The 15,686-nt window shown below is 43.2% G+C and overlaps 1 protein-coding gene across 2 annotated transcripts in view; it reads right to left on the bottom strand.

The window, feature by feature from the left end:
* Window positions 1–349: 349 nt before the first annotated feature.
* LOC117425566 (serine/threonine-protein kinase mTOR) overlaps window positions 350–15,686 on the bottom strand; it is a 79,866-nt gene continuing 64,529 nt past the window's right edge. For both annotated transcript variants that reach the window (XM_058993150.1, XM_058993151.1), the window contains exons 33-59: window positions 14,063–14,140; window positions 13,867–13,974; window positions 13,144–13,269; window positions 12,617–12,748; window positions 11,682–11,797; window positions 9,617–9,734; window positions 8,600–8,641; window positions 8,141–8,338; window positions 7,363–7,463; window positions 6,785–6,881; window positions 6,495–6,593; window positions 6,285–6,407; window positions 5,709–5,891; window positions 5,391–5,525; window positions 4,845–5,019; window positions 3,958–4,093; window positions 3,685–3,832; window positions 3,387–3,509; window positions 3,084–3,166; window positions 2,857–2,929; window positions 2,616–2,690; window positions 2,359–2,494; window positions 2,058–2,123; window positions 1,860–1,940; window positions 1,415–1,495; window positions 1,176–1,281; window positions 350–605 (exon numbers count right to left, since the gene is read on the bottom strand). In XM_058993150.1, coding sequence (XP_058849133.1) covers window positions 590–605; window positions 1,176–1,281; window positions 1,415–1,495; window positions 1,860–1,940; window positions 2,058–2,123; window positions 2,359–2,494; window positions 2,616–2,690; window positions 2,857–2,929; window positions 3,084–3,166; window positions 3,387–3,509; window positions 3,685–3,832; window positions 3,958–4,093; window positions 4,845–5,019; window positions 5,391–5,525; window positions 5,709–5,891; window positions 6,285–6,407; window positions 6,495–6,593; window positions 6,785–6,881; window positions 7,363–7,463; window positions 8,141–8,338; window positions 8,600–8,641; window positions 9,617–9,734; window positions 11,682–11,797; window positions 12,617–12,748; window positions 13,144–13,269; window positions 13,867–13,974; window positions 14,063–14,140 — 2,955 coding nt within the window. In that variant the 3' untranslated portion in view covers window positions 350–589. The remainder of the gene's footprint in view (window positions 606–1,175; window positions 1,282–1,414; window positions 1,496–1,859; window positions 1,941–2,057; window positions 2,124–2,358; window positions 2,495–2,615; window positions 2,691–2,856; window positions 2,930–3,083; window positions 3,167–3,386; window positions 3,510–3,684; window positions 3,833–3,957; window positions 4,094–4,844; window positions 5,020–5,390; window positions 5,526–5,708; window positions 5,892–6,284; window positions 6,408–6,494; window positions 6,594–6,784; window positions 6,882–7,362; window positions 7,464–8,140; window positions 8,339–8,599; window positions 8,642–9,616; window positions 9,735–11,681; window positions 11,798–12,616; window positions 12,749–13,143; window positions 13,270–13,866; window positions 13,975–14,062; window positions 14,141–15,686) is intronic.

Here is a 15,686-nt window from a genome sequence, read left to right as displayed (position 1 = left end):
GTTGTTTTGATACCAAGTATTAAAGTTTTGTAGCAAAAGAAAAGAAAATAGAGACACCACAAAATATTTTTTGTATATGTACGTGATACCCAGTGTAGGTAACTGTGCGCAGTAATATTTAAATTCACCTGCTGTGTTTGAATTCAGTTTCAGGTGCTGCTGTCAGCATTAGCACAGTGTTTGTAGTGATTGCACAGAAGAGTAATGTGTGGTAAATATAGTAAGCAGTCAGTGGTGAACAATATAAAACTAAACACAGCTGTGGAAACCTCTAAACCTAATCCCAGTTTATTTGAGTTGACTTGATTTATATGCATCAAGTATCCTCTTCGAATAAAGAACACAGAACTTTCTGTTTTGATCATTTATTTCCAATAAAGACATAGTACACATCAGCTAGTCAAGGTTTATATTTTATTATATACGTTTATTTCTACTGTAAGTCACAGCATTAAACCGCAAGTACAGTTTATTTGGGTTTTTATAGAAATGCAGGTCTGAATCAACTCGATCCTGGGCACATGGAGCTAAGAAACATGGCTTCCGTCTGTTGTGATGCAGAGTACCAGTGGGCAGCATAAGACATTTGTTACCAAAATGGACACCTGGAATAGAAAAAAAATAAATAAATTCAAAACCATGTGAGCTACATTTGCCTGTTGCTGGGCATTTTACAAATGAAGATTATTAGCGGATAGTAGATTGTGGGCCCTATTTGCAAGCTTTATAACTCCATACTAAAGAATATTAAAAGGGATACAGCACATGGTTTGTTCATTGCTCACCGTTACAGGCTCGCATGCTCCATTTTATCACAACAATTTCGCTTTACAATAAAAATAGTTTTGGTGGTTGTTTGTAGAGGACGGTTTTGTAGCAAATACCAGGGCAGATGCTGAAACTTGCTGGGGCAACTAATTATGATCTCAAAATTTAAATTCTCAAGAAAACAGACGTGGCTTTTGCTACAGAACCGTAATTCTGTAAATGTCCACCAAACACGTTTTTTTAAACAAACCTACAAAAACACAGACTACGCAATGAAGTAGTTTATAACAAAAAAATAAATCAATCGTAAACTTAGTAGGAGAGCGGAGCACCACACCCAGTCTGTTTGTGCTCGGTTTCTTTTTTTGAAACCCGCTGTAATTTTGAAATCTTTTAACAGTACTCACCATCCTATGTAGCACTGGCAGAGGTTCTCGTGGGACGTTGCCTGCTTGATCAGGAGCTCCACTTGAGTTGGGACATCCAGGGTCTCATCATGAGAGAAATCTCGTCCTGGAGGAAAAGCATTAAAAACAATATTCCACTGCCTGCTTTACGGGCAACAATCACACCACGATCAAACTTTTAAAAGGGCAACACACATGTACTGGTTATAAAAAGACAAGTGTCAATGGGGTTCACTTACCCGTGAGCTTGTCCCGGACACGGTTGATAATCTGAATAGCTTTTTTGTTCAAGGCTTCAGGCTGCACTTGGCCATCTCCAACTGGAATCAGAATGGGAACATTGGAAAGGACTTATCACATACACATTGGCGGGTTAAAAACACAGGTCCAATTCTGTGCTGTCCAAGCTTACTCTGATATTGATATAGTTGTTACTCACTGAAAACAAAATGTGCGCACCAACAAATGCTATGCCTACAGGTTGCCTACTTTTATAAAACAGTGATCTGATTGGATAACGAGTATTTTAATCTAGCCAGGGCATCAGCGCTTCCAGAAATGCAGACAAACAGCTTCCATACATCTTAGCACAGCTCCCATGCATTAGCGCTGCTTGGAGGACTTTGATGCTGTTAAACTGAGTGCTCTGAACTAGCCCAGCTTTCTCTGTGTGAATATACTCACTGAAGGTATGAATCGATTCAGGCACTGTGGTCCCTGGTTTCTTGTGAGAGCTCTCCCCAAGCTCGATTCCCTCCAGGGTTTCTGAGTCAAAAGAAAGGTCGGGTAAACGGGCTGGGCAACTCTCAAGTTAGAAAAGATCTTCCCCTGCACTGTACAGTTAACTTCATGATTCCCATCGCTGTTGTGGATGGTACTCACCTACAGAGTGACCGGCAGTGTAGGAGTCTGTTCCTGTCCTGGAACGTTTATTACCTTTGGTGTTTGCTGTGGATAAAAATCAGGAGAAGCAACGCATTAGGGCTAAATGTGTAGACATCTTCATTGCAGTGTGTTTGCAGATCCTGTTAAAGAGTAATGCTATTCAACAATGTGAAGTGGTGGAAGATGGCACTGCATCATCCAAGTCAGTACAAGCTGCATATGCAGGAGGCGGCCCGACTGGCAGACAGTAGCTGTGTTGGATCCAGTCCTGCCTCTTCAGTGGATAGTTAATACTCACTATCCATCAGCCTCCAGTTGAGCAGTGGGTCGTACACAAATGCCTCCAGCACAGCCATGACGCTGTCTCTGTGCTCACGCAACACCTCCATCACTGTGTGACAAGTGATCCTGTAGTTACCATCCAGGCCTGTCACCTGAAGGGAAAGCCACAGTGTCCCAGTGTTAAAATGGGATCACACTCATACCATCCACAGGACTGATTAACACTGGAAAATAATGGGCTGATTTTCTGTCTTTGGAAACCCTTTCGCTCACCTCCATAGCGTTGGTCAACATTCTCGTCAGCCTGAAGGGAATTTTTTCTGGAAATTTCTCTCTCGTCATGGCAACCTGCAAGACAAATTGATTGATTCCAGTTCAGAAAGACATCTTTGGATCTGCTTGGAGGCCACATCAATAACAGTAAAACAGTTTCAGTAACTTTGGTCATTTTTTCATTTTGATACAAAGCAGAAGAAAACACACAATCATAAAAATGATTTAAAAAAAAACTCACCTCAAAACAGTCACCAAAGTCAATGTGTAAGATCTTTCCACTTAACCTGTCCAACATCAAGTTTGAAGGATGCCTAAAGAACAGGTTTAGAAAGTTACTGCAGCGTGAATATATAAGCAGTACACCAGAACAAAACCATGCAACCCAAGACCATATACATTAGATGGCTCAAACCACCAGGAGGCAATGAGAATACGTAATGGTCACCACAAAATCATATTCCTTACCTGTCTCCAAGACCCAAAATGTAGCCCACCATTGACATCACTGCTAAGGAGCGAGTGTAATTGGTTCTCCTGTCAAACCACACCTGGGGGGAAAATATTGAAGAGTTTTAACACTGTAGTCGATTTCCTAGTTCTAATAAAATGAACTTAGGAGACAGTCCATAGAAAAGTATTTTCAGCATGTGGACAAAAATCATTCCGCTTGTCACTGCTAATGACGACTCTTCTCCAATGACGGCATCTCTTGAGGCAGTGTGACGAGGAAGGGTTAGTGCCATTATCCAAAGGAAAGGAAGGCTTTACCTCAGAGCTGGGGCTCTTGAGCCAGAGCAGCTTAGCCAGGTCATCCCCAGCTGTGTTGTTAACAGCGTGCTCAAACACCTCCACTTTCTGCATCAGAGTCAGGTGGTCGTAATCTGGAGCCATCTAGTCGGGGGGGGGGGGGGGGGGGAGGGAGGGAGGGAAACACATTGTTAATAAAAATAAATATTTATATACAGTGCCTCCCGGTGGTTAAAAACTGATATTGCAGCAAGTCTACATTTTCTCCATCTGCATCTGCTAATTTCCCTGAAGGATACAGAGGATGAAGGAACTGTACCCGCAGCATGATGCGGTGCTCGATGTTCAGAAGAATCTTCTTCTTCTCTCTGTAGTCCCTGATGAGGGCGTGCAGAGTGTCGCAGTGCGGGACCCAGCCAATCAAACCAGAGTTTGTAGACAGAGGAATCACAGCATACCTCTGGATGCTAAAACAAATCCAGAAAACACTGAATCCAGAAGTCTGATTTCACAACGGCCACACCCACACGTTTCTGTCAGTGCTCCTCTCACATCATTACCCTCTGGTAAACCTCACCTCTTCATTTCTTACCTGAGGTTCTTGCGCAGGGATGCAGGGTCGTTTGCCAGGAGGGTGTTGACCAATCCAAAGAGCTGCATAACCCTCTCATCTTGCCGCAGGTCCTCGTGACCCTTCAGCAAGAACATGAACTCGTGGCCATTGCTCCCTGCGGTGGAAGAAAGATAACAGAACAGGTGAGACAAAGGGTGGAGCAAAGACACCCCGACTGCTGTAAACAGGTCATTATACAGAGGACCTATGGGTAGAGACACTTACCGTAGTTTACACTATACAATGCATAGTATGTGCAACATGCTCAGAAAGTGTACTGCATTACTTCTTAACCAGCCAATAAAAAAAAAGATTAAGTAAAACCCAAGCTCAATTTGTTTTGCACAATATATACCAGTGGCACAAAAAAGTCCTGCAGATACACATGTGTTGATTGTTTTATATGGATGTCAGCGATCCCAAATTGGATGATGTGCCTTGGCTGGATCATACTGGAGACCCTGTTGGACCCAATCCCAGAGTCACAGACACTGACTGTTTCTTATCTGTGGCTGGGTTGGTCTGGGCTAGGAAGGGTGGGGGGGTCATCTGTCTCCCACAAGGAGCTGCTGTTGAGTGTCATCTGAATTGTAAAGCACTTAATAAAGACTGGGTTTCACCCAGAGTCTCGGACTGAAATCCAGCTTCATCTCGACACGATATTGATGAGAGCTTTAACATGCATCTCTTTGCTGTATTTGCCAAGTACAGTATTGTGTTATATATACACACACTTGTAGAATAAGTCAATTATACTGATTTTTGATGGCATGGCTGGGCATATGGGTTTGCATGTATAATCCTGATCAGTAAGCCTTGCAGATTCAAGTTTAAAAGACTGCCTCTCTAATTGTACTCTTTCTTACCCATGATGGTCAGTTTCCTTGGTCTCTGTTTGGAAGTGATGACTTGTAGGGAAGGCGCTATGGACTGAATGCGTATGATTGGCTGATTGGGGTCATATGTTCCAGGAACTGCCAATTCCAGATCCCGACACATGAGGAGTTTGGGGGACACGTACTGGAGTTCAAGAGAGGTCAACTGGAAACAAAAATGAAGCACAGATTAGAAAAAAAAGGGAATACTTTCACATACATTTTTTTTTACATTGAAGTTCAATGCCATTATCTCTTTTGGAGCAACGTAGAGGACTTTTTGTCAGCAGAACCTGTAATTCTCCTTGCCTCCCAAAGACACGACGACAGGGAAGGAATTGCAACACAACTGGCAGAAAAGACGCAGAAACTCGCCTGGCTCAGTTGCTGTGTACAGATACAACTTTGCATTCTGTGATAACACCTTTACAATTATCTATCTACAAAAGTGCCACCAAAAAACTCTCCAAAGACCAGAATGATGGCATATGAATCTGAGATGTATGCGCTGGTATCCTGGGGATCTCTCTGGCTCACCTGCGGCAGCTGCTTGGATATCCTGCGGAAGACGTGGTAGTAGAGGTCCCACGCCTGGGTGAGGTCCTTCACATTCCCAGACCTCATGTACTTCCTGCACCACTCCTGAGCCTCCATCAGGTCCCGGCCGTACGCCTGCACAAGACAGGCAGTGTTACAGTGGCCTGGACAGAGGGGCGATTGCAATGGAGGCACAGTGCAGTACACTGTGTGAATGGGTTCCCAGAGACAGAGGTGATGGGGAAACAACTACATGGAAGACTTATACAAACTGGAGTGGAAAAATGAATAGCATAAATAAATATCAGGCGTGCTCACCTGGTTGAAGGAGGTCTCTTTGAGAGTCTGCGGGCCCCTCTCCATCATGGCGTGGAGCGGCTCCAGCACGGCGAACATGCCCTTGACGTTCCGCTCGCCGAAGTAAAGACGCGACGCCTCCTCCAGACCCTCGTGCCACATCTCATGCCAGAGGATAGCCACTCGAATCAGCTCCTCGCTTACCTGGGAGTGAGAATGAGAGGAGGGGCGGAGAGGGGAGAGGAGGAGAGGGGAGAGAGGAGGGGCGGAGAGGGGAGAGGAGGAGAGGGGAGAGAGGAGGGGCGGAGAGGGCAGAGGGGAGAGAGGAGGAGAGGAGCGAGGAGAGGAGCGAGGACAGAGGAGAGAGGAGGAGAGGAGCGAGGACAGAGGAGAGAGGAGGAGAAGAGCGAGGAGAGAGGAGAGGAGCGAGGACAGAGGAGGAGAGAGAGGACAGAGGAGAGAGGAGGAGAGAGAAGAGAGAAAAGAGAGTTTTGTGTTTTTGAAGTCATGGAAAAAATTTAACCTGGTGCATTTAGGTACAGGTATATCAATAATAATCAGTTGTGTATTCGTGGGTATGGATGGAGAGTCGTTTACCATCATGGCCTGCTGGACCAAGGTATTGCAGTGCTCACACATGTTCTTGAGGATCTTGTTGGCTGCGTTGTGCCGGGCAGTGGTGGTGGACTTGGAGGCTACAGTCAGTGGATAGATCAGCGCCTAGAACACCAACCAAACAGTCAGGATCAATGACTCACAAAAAACAGAAGAGGACTCGATGGCGAGACCCTCTGGGACTGCGCTTACCTGCGGGTGGTATCTGCCAATGTCAGTGAGGAGCTGATGAATGAGCCGTCCCACCAGGGCTCGAGGAGTGTCGATTCGAGCAATAAGCTGAGGGATAACCTGAAACCAGAGGGGGTAGCAATCAGCTCTGTGAAACCCTACCCTCTTCATACCCATACATGCACAGTTCAAATGTTTAAATGAACGAGTTCTCCATCTCTCTAGAATACCTTTCTTCAGAATCCACAAGCTTAGCTGGGAGGTACTGCACAGTATTATATTGTATTGTATTGCATTGCGTGACTCTGTACCTGTAACCAGGTGTCAATCTGAATAGTCTTGATCCCCTCCACCAAAGCTTCATTCACTTCAGGCCAGTGTCCGTAATCAAACCACAATGTCAGGACTCTGATACACAGGAGGAAAAAAAAAAAAAACAACAACATCAGCATGAGACTAATGCATTTCAGATACAAAGAGTTCCTAAAAGACAATGCAACAACAAAGGCATAGAACTTTTGGAATAATAAAAAAAAAATATATATATATAAAAAAAAAAAATGATGACATTGAAAAATCATCATCATCACCATCACCATCAATACAGTTTCTCTTGTAATGAGTTGTCATATCACAATTCAGACACTAGATGTCCACCTCTCTCTCACAAAGTAAACACCCATCTTATGACATAAGAAATCAGAGTAACTCACTAGCTCCATGATCCTTCCTAAACACACTGTGGAATGCAATATTACAGCCCCATTAGCTTTTAAGATGCAGGCCGGTTTGAAGATGAATAAAAGGGGTTTGAAGATGACTCCTCTAGCATGGCTGCCTGACTGGACTGAGCCGGACAGCAGTGTGGTTCCCCGGGGGGGGGTCTTACCGGAGTGTGTCCTGCAGGTTGTTGCCCCGGGACAGGGCGATGGAGCGGAAGAAGCCCTGGACGGCAGGGACAGCGTACATCAGCAGGGTTTTGGACAGGTCCTGGAGTGCACGAGAGGGGGCAGAGGGACAGTTAACCTCCAAATAACACCCTGTCGTTTAGTTGATTATTGAAACGCTTGTCTTAAACTTCCTCCATCACATGCTGTGCAGTAAGTGTTCTTAAATAATACGGATTTATTCAATCCGGTGCACTCAGTACTATGAGAAACTGATCTGCAACTTAGTATATCTAACAGAAGACAGAACTGGAATCTGAAGCAGTGGCCATGTAAGCTTCTTCATATGATTTAACCCTGACTGGAGAGACCGCAATTAGGTCAATCCTGAGCCTTTCTTTTGCAGCATAACTGCACAGTGTCAATTGTGCTGAATTACATGGTTGTATTTTTGAGTAACACTACAATATCGTAAGGGCTTAGCTAAAAATACCAAACCTGCTTTAATGGGGACATGACATTTTTCTGAGTAATCCCGGAGTAGGGGGATGCTCCATTGCTGTAAAATGCTTTCGAAAAACCCTTCTTATGGCTCATCCAGGCTGGTTAGCAATTGATCAAACCCACCCCTAACCAAATTGAAACCCTAAGTCAATTTAATTATTAGCTTTCTTGAGACATTTAAATCTTTTCCGGGTTTTGTCCTTCTTTTTCTGAATTCAGACGATGGTCACTAGGATTCCCGATACGAGGTTCCCTTAACACACAGACAGACTCTACCTCGTTGACCTTCTTCTGCAGGGGCGAGGGCGCGGGGCTGTTGTCATTGCTGTCTGCCTCGCTCTCGCTGTTGCTGGCCTCGCCATTGGCGCTGGCTCCGCTGGCGTGGCGCAGCTTCTTCTTGTCGTCCCGCCCCTGGTTCTGGTGCTTATAGTGAAGGACGGCTTCGAAGTTCATCACTGCCCACGCATGCCAGGCCTGGGACACGGAACAGACAGCATGGCATGACAAACAGAACACACTGCACATTCAGAAAGAATCTACAAGAGGGTGCACAAGAAAAATAGAGTTAAACTGCCATGACACCGCCAAGACTTTTTTTTCTTATCTCTTTCTCAACCCCATCACCACCACTGTTGATGGTAAGTGAGATTTAAACACAGCTAACCTGAGATTTAAACACAGCTGATCTTTAAAGGTGCAGCCTTTTAAAAACATGCTATTAATGGAGATTGTTACCTTATAGGCCCATGTTGAAAATACCAGCTCGGAGGGGGTTTCCTGTAAAATGTTATTAGAATAACAAAAAAAAAAAAAAAAAAATTTGTAAATGAAGGCGACTGCTTTGTGAAGTTACTGAAGGACTAATACAGCACAGATAATGCAGATCTGCGACCTCCTATTGCAGTAGGTACTGTACTAGGAGGAGCAGGTCTGTCTATTTGTCTAGTTTTAAGGAGGGATACAGTTTTTCTCAGCTTTTCAGTGTAAACAAACTGGACTGTCAATGCGATTTTTGTTTTCTGAACTACGGAATAATGTATTAGACACACTACTGGAACATGCTTCAGTGTGAATTCAAACATGGTCTTAGAACGCTGCAGCTTCCAGAGTAGTGAGGTGATGTGCGTGCGTGCGTGATTGCGTGTGTGTGTGTGTACAGCTATGGTCAAAAGTTTAGCATCACCTAGAATGTTAGGATTTAAAAAAAAAAAAACAAAAAAAAAAACTGTATGAACATAATTTTATTTATCATGTAATCAATGAAAATCGCAAAAGTCTACCGGAAGCCACAATAGTAGTAAAGTATTTCATGTTTGATTTCTAAATTTTTTCATTAAGATTTAGAAAACTACGAAGCAATATGTAATTCAATATGTTAACGTAACATTATTCAGCAGGTTTCATTTGACTTTATGAAGCTAAATTAGTTAACATTATAGGGTGTTGCAAAACTTTTGGCCATGTGTGTGTATTTTTGAATGCATGTGTGTGTGTAGTTTACCAAATCACCAAAAGGGTGTCACGGCTTTCTGTACTGACGCTATAAAAGGTCAAAACATTAAAACGACAAATCTTTGACAATAGTGGGAAAACCTTTGTTTTTTAAACTTCGATGAGACCCATAGCAACAACAATAACAACAAACAAAAGGGTCGACAATGGAAGTGAAGAGATGCCATCGAAGACGAGGCTTCTTCTAAAAGCAGATACAGACAGAGCACGCAAGAGGGCGCCAGCATGTCTGCTGCTCACCTTGTACCAGTTGCGATCGTGCTCTGTGGAATGGCTGTAGTACTTCAGCACCTTGGGAATAGTGCTTTCATTGATTCCCTGAAGGCTCAGCTGCCACTCACCCAGCTTCAGGAAGCATCTGAAGAGAGAGGGGGGAGAGAGAGAGACACCAGACTTTCACCAGACGGAACGCACGCACACACACTCACCTCCCGGCCGCAGAGTCCGAGGAATCTCAAGATTTTCAATTGGATTTCTAAACCCCACTGTGATGTTCTCATTACAAGAAAGCACCAGCAACAGCAGGAGTCCAGAACTACAGCAAACTGTCAAAATCAGACATTTTAGTGCTTAGCAAAACCTGTATACATTGTTTAAGGGTATTAATAGAGGCGCAGGGAAAATAACGTCACGCTTCAAGTAAATCAAGTTCCACGCGGTTCTTGACGTTTCCAGCCACAAGGAGCGTCTTGTGTTGAATCGTACAGAGAAAGTACTTCATAATATGAAACTAGAACCTTTTAAAAACTCATTAGGTTTGAGGATTCAGTTACAAGTGCTGCACTACATCCTCAAATATAAAACTCTTTTTAAAGCCATTCTGTAAGCAATCAATCTCTTGCTCTGCAAACTTCACCCTGAGATGGATGTCCCTTCAGGATTTCTCAAGTAGCTGAGCAAGGCAACGCTGGTGTAGCTGTACTGTTCACAGAAATGGAACTTTGAGCAGCAGAGGGCTTACAGAACTTCGTAGTGCTGAATGTATCCAAGCTACACAGGTGTACATTTACTTTGCATTTAGATATTAACGCTCCTCAGAATATACTCTTTTCCTATGGACTTGAGGGAAGAATTTGGACATTCAGGCCCACAGATCATACATCTGCAGTGTAAATTACACAGATGTCTTGCACATGCTGACGAAACAGGAACAGGTTGGCTCACAATTCCTTAATTAAGAGGAAACAGGTGTATGCGCTTAGGAATCGTGTGCGAGACATTTCCCAGGAAGCCACTTTTTATCATCAAAATAATTAAAAGTAATGATTTTCTGCTTTGTATTATGAACATGGGGATTCATTTTAGATGGTTAACATAGAAAAACAATAAATATGGCTCTATACCCAGGACCTGCCACAGAATTGTTTGTCGGTCATTTATTTAACTTCCAAAGAAGATGGAAAAGCTCTTCATGCAAAGCAAGCTTGCAATAGACCTCTGTCAGTTTGCATTACGATTTTTTGCAATGCATGTTGAGATTTCTGCCAAACAAACTCGCATTCACCTTCAGCTCAACTCAAAGCATTACACATTCCATACATTAAATATGTGCGATTATAAAAATGACCTAATTGGTTATTGTATGGTATATAAGTTAGTGAAAATGAGGGGACTAAATTAGGACAGGTGGGTTCAGTGCCATAAATGTTTGAGTTAATGATGCTTACCTACCTTTGTAGTGCACGGAGGGGGTCCTGTGTGTGTTACCATTGCAATCTAGACCTCGAAAGACCTATTCTTAAGCTCTTAATGAGAAACCCAGCGTAAATACAAGACCTTTAAAACGTGCCGCAAGAATGCATGTGGAAAGAGTTTCTAAACTTGACAGCTGCAGAGCCCAGTGCAGTGTAGCCTTCACCCCATTGGGTACATTCCTGGCACAACATCATTTTGAACACAAACCGGGTTCTAGTTAGTAAAGTAGCCTGTGGGATCAATCTAGAAAACATCAAACAGCTTCCTGTGTCCTAATAGTCTGAACTTCCTTACCACAGGGCAACCAGAGCAGCTCTGTCTGTTTGGTACAATCATAAACCTGCCATCACCAAACTGAGGTGGAAAGGACTGAACATTCTTAGAGCAGGTCCAGTGCTAGTTTTATTTATTTCTATTTATTATTACAAAGCCCACTGAAATCAGACCCATATTAATACTGTTTATTTTTTTCCTTATAATTTCCACCCTGAACAGGGACGTTGAGCATCAGATTGGTGCCTGGTTTAAAAGGTTTCAGGGACAAAGTGGCAGGCAGGTGCCCAAGTGTATGTGCGCACCCTGTCAGCTGCACAGTGCTTCACTCGCTCACCTGGCCATGAGTTTGTGGAGCTCCAGTTTGTGGTGCTGCTCCTCAGCTGCTATGGCGTGCTGGGCTTCCTGCTGCATGTTCTGAACAAAGTGCTGCATGTGCTGGAAGGCATCGATCTGATGAGAGCAGAAACATCACCAGACATTATTTAACACCACCCGCTTGAGCACTCAAGAAAAAACAAATGAGAAGCCCTTCGTTACACTGATGAGCCGTCGATTTCTAATGGCAAGCCCAAGAGTTCTGTGTGGACGCACCTCTCCGAACACACACAAGCCGATCATCAAGAAGTCTTGCCAGTGGTTTGATGCAAATGATTTAACCAGGGTTACAAACATCACATTTTGTTATTTCTTTTTACTGGGGAAGGGAACACTACGGTGATGTAATCCTCAACAGACTAAACACTTTGCTAATGAGTGCCGTACTAGTAAAACTACCCTTTAGAGATGCTACTCTGCTGTCTTTAAAACGCCAGGCTGTAACTACAAAGCAAAGCTGTAACAAACTTTGTGTAAGAGCACCATATGGACCATCTATAAATAATCAGCATCTAACTCCTTCTTTTGAGAGCTATGACCGTGATACACAGTGGAGACAAAAGTTTATATCTTCAATAGAACTCAAGACATTTGTCTAAATTCAAGGGTGGTCAGATGTGGTCCTTCCACTCCTGGTCTTTGTTCCAACCCTGATCTAAATTGAACCAATTAAAATCCAGATCTTGAAGGAGTTCATTATATCATGATACCTGTTAAACCATGAGTAGAATAGCTCTCCAGACCCCTGATATATTAAAGTTGTGATTGTGATATAAAAGTACTTGAACGATAGGGCTAGGAATGAACTACCTGTACCACATCATGCGTTGATTAGATGTAATCCCATGTTTGCAGTAGACCAGTAAAGTGCACTGCCCCTGGTGTAAGCCCTACCTTCCGCGCGCTCTTCCACATGTGCTTCATGTACGCGTAGGTGACGTGGGGGTGGACAGTCGGCAGGGGGTGGTCCAGCTGTTTAGAGGGATCCACTCCGAGCAGCAGGACAAGGGTCTTGTGAGCCAGAGCCTAAGGGTCAGAGGATCAGGGCTTTACTTACACACCTTTGTATTATCTCTGTGCTTTACTGATAAACAGGATCATTCAGCTTATAAGATTTCCTTCTTGCGTTTTTTAATTCCAAACTGTAAATCACTTATTCTGGTGTCTGCAGCCAATAACTTAGTCAGGCAATGTGGCATCTGCAGTAAACGTCTATACTTATAGTTGTACTTTAGAATTCCGATCTAGTGTTTTGAAGTGATGGAGTAGTGTTTCTATTTCATTTTAGTGACATTTTAGTAGAAAGAGCCTTGGCTACCAAGGATTTAAGTAATACTAATAGTACTACTAATAATGTCTTATGGCTGAAATCAGTGTGCTAGAGCTGGTGAGTTTTCGTGTCGACATTCCCCTCCGCTCACCAAGCGGCCGCTCCTGCCACAGAGGCTGGCGTATTTGAGCCACGTCCTCATGTCTTCGTGCGGGTTGATAACCAGGGAACGCACCATCAGGATCCTCTGCCAGTCCTCCACGATTCTCTGGCAGCCCTGCAAGCAAGAGACAGTTCAGAAAGTTTAGACGAAACGGAAAGACAGGGTCAGAATCGGATTGAGACAGGGTCAGAACTGCTGTGCATCAGAAAAATACATATAAAACTAAATAAAAAAAAAGTTGTAGGTTTGTGTTGCTACAGCTTTTTTATATTCTTCATACGCGTGTGCATCTGGCATTCAGTGTGTTTTATCTCATTTTAAAAGGTAAAAACTCCCCAGGCTGCAGTCAACAGTTACAGCATTACATCACATTCTGAGGACCAGCATTACGCAACTGTTCTGCTTCCAGTCTGTCTGGCCTAAATGAGCACATGCAAGTATGGGAATAATTCACAAGAGGAAGAAAACTATAACAAAAGGATATGAAATCGTGGTGAAACTAAAGGTCCATGTGGACTGGACAGGGCTACTCTTTCTCCACGCCTATCCCAATGTCTGCAAAGGGGGCCAGTACCAACAGTGATGAACTGTGTGAAGGGTTTGTCCATAGAGGGTCAAGTTAAGACCATCACACCAATTTCACTTCCGACTCCAGGGCTGAAAGGTGCATGTGTTCTCCCGCTGCCCCTCCCTCCCCCTGCTCCCAGTCACCTGTAGCCGTTCCCACCAGGTCTCCCTAATGATCTCCCTTCTCTCTGGGACCAGTTTGTACTGGATCACCTCCTCCAGCTCAGACAGCATCTGACACGACACCATGGCCTAGAAACAGAAACACACACAGACAGCATGGTTATTATTTTGGTTATTAATTTATAATGTTGCTCCCCTGGCAAATCTTTCTCCTCACCCCATAGGCCCGACTGTAACTCTCTCCAGCCATGGCAGTCAGCTCAGCATCCAGGAGGTCTCTTGCTTTGTCAATACACTGAAATAAAAATAATTCAAATGAAAAATGTGATTCACGAAGATGATTTTACATCTTTAGTATGTTTAAAACCTGAAAAAAAGTGTTGATATTTATGAGACTGTTCTAGACTGTAAAAGTCCTGTCTAAATAACATGAGAGGCCTGGAGCCCATGTACGCTGTATGTACTATTATTGATTTCCATGTATCTTTCTTGTCTTGATGCTGTTGTATTCATTTGTTGTTCTATGACCACCATAGGAAATCTTTCCCATACGATCTGTACATGTTTAGTTTAAATGGGGGCATTTAAATACAACGTGAATGAAAAATAGATAAACAGCTTTAGTTTTAGATAACATCTGGGCCTTTTTTTTTTTTTTAAAACCCTACTGCAAAATAATTTCATGTTTGTTTAGCTTTTTTTAATGTAGGTGCTTCGAGAGCCACCTGGTGTGGTGGGAGTCTGGTTCGGGTGCCTGACAGGTAAACACTATGAGACATTGTAGAAAGTACAGATTCCTGCGCACAATGGGCTGTCATGTTACATTACATTACATAGTACAGAAGCAACACACTTCGTACGTGTGGGATGGAGGCATTCATTTGAGGTGATTAACGCCAGACTCTGTGTTTAACATCTGCACAAAGCAATGCAGCATGGGTCCCAGGCCTGTCTGCCTCTGGCTGGCCATTGCATACCAGACATTTTACTGGGAGCAGTGAAACTACCCTCACCTGTCTGGGAATCTATATATATAGATCATACCAGCTGAGATCTGGATGCAGCTCCATTACCTGTATTTCATATTACCGGATTAAAGTTGGTGTTGTTACTATAGCACTGTATCAAAGGGATTGTGGTACATTGTGATTGGGGTTTAGGGAGAAATGACCCAGTCTGTGTAACTTCAGGAGTAACCAAAAAATGTTTGATATAATAGTCCCTCTTTGTACGCATGTTTTGTTTTGTGTACTATGTTCACAGTCCAATTAGTTCACAGTCCAGATTCATCATAACAAGCCCAGTCAGGTAAAAAGCTCCTGCGATCTATGGAAAATACTTTGAAAACGAATGTACGGAACACGGCACCTTTAAATGATCATTCCTGTTTACTTAAATGCACGGCGAGTAATTTAGAAAGACTTTTATCACCCTAGGCTTTCTTTTCAAAGACATGCAAGCATGCACGCAAGCTCATTATGTTTCTACGCACTTGCAAGCACGCAACTCTAGGAGACTTTGCAAGTTTATATACCAATCAGTATTTATTTATGTTTTTTTTATTACATTCATTATTATCTAATTATGGTTGCAGACTAGGTTGGTTATAAAATGAGCTACTTCTACAGATGTCTCCACATATCCAGTTTTGGGCAGTGTGGGATAGAACAAGTGGATGATATACACACTTTGTTTTTTTTAACAAAGACATTCAATCTGCTCATATCTGCAGATTGACTCGGTTTTGAATCTGTCAGTTTTTCTCGATCATACGTTTTACAGCGTTAATGATCTGTGTAGGTTTGCTGTGTACTTTTGGTTCTTTCTCACTTCTTAACAGC

This window comes from Acipenser ruthenus, chromosome 20 (assembly GCF_902713425.1).
Source record: "Acipenser ruthenus chromosome 20, fAciRut3.2 maternal haplotype, whole genome shotgun sequence".
NCBI classification, from domain to species: Eukaryota; Metazoa; Chordata; class Actinopteri; order Acipenseriformes; family Acipenseridae; genus Acipenser; species Acipenser ruthenus.
Note: the sequence above shows the minus strand (reverse complement) of the source record. Positions and strands in the feature narration are given on the sequence as shown.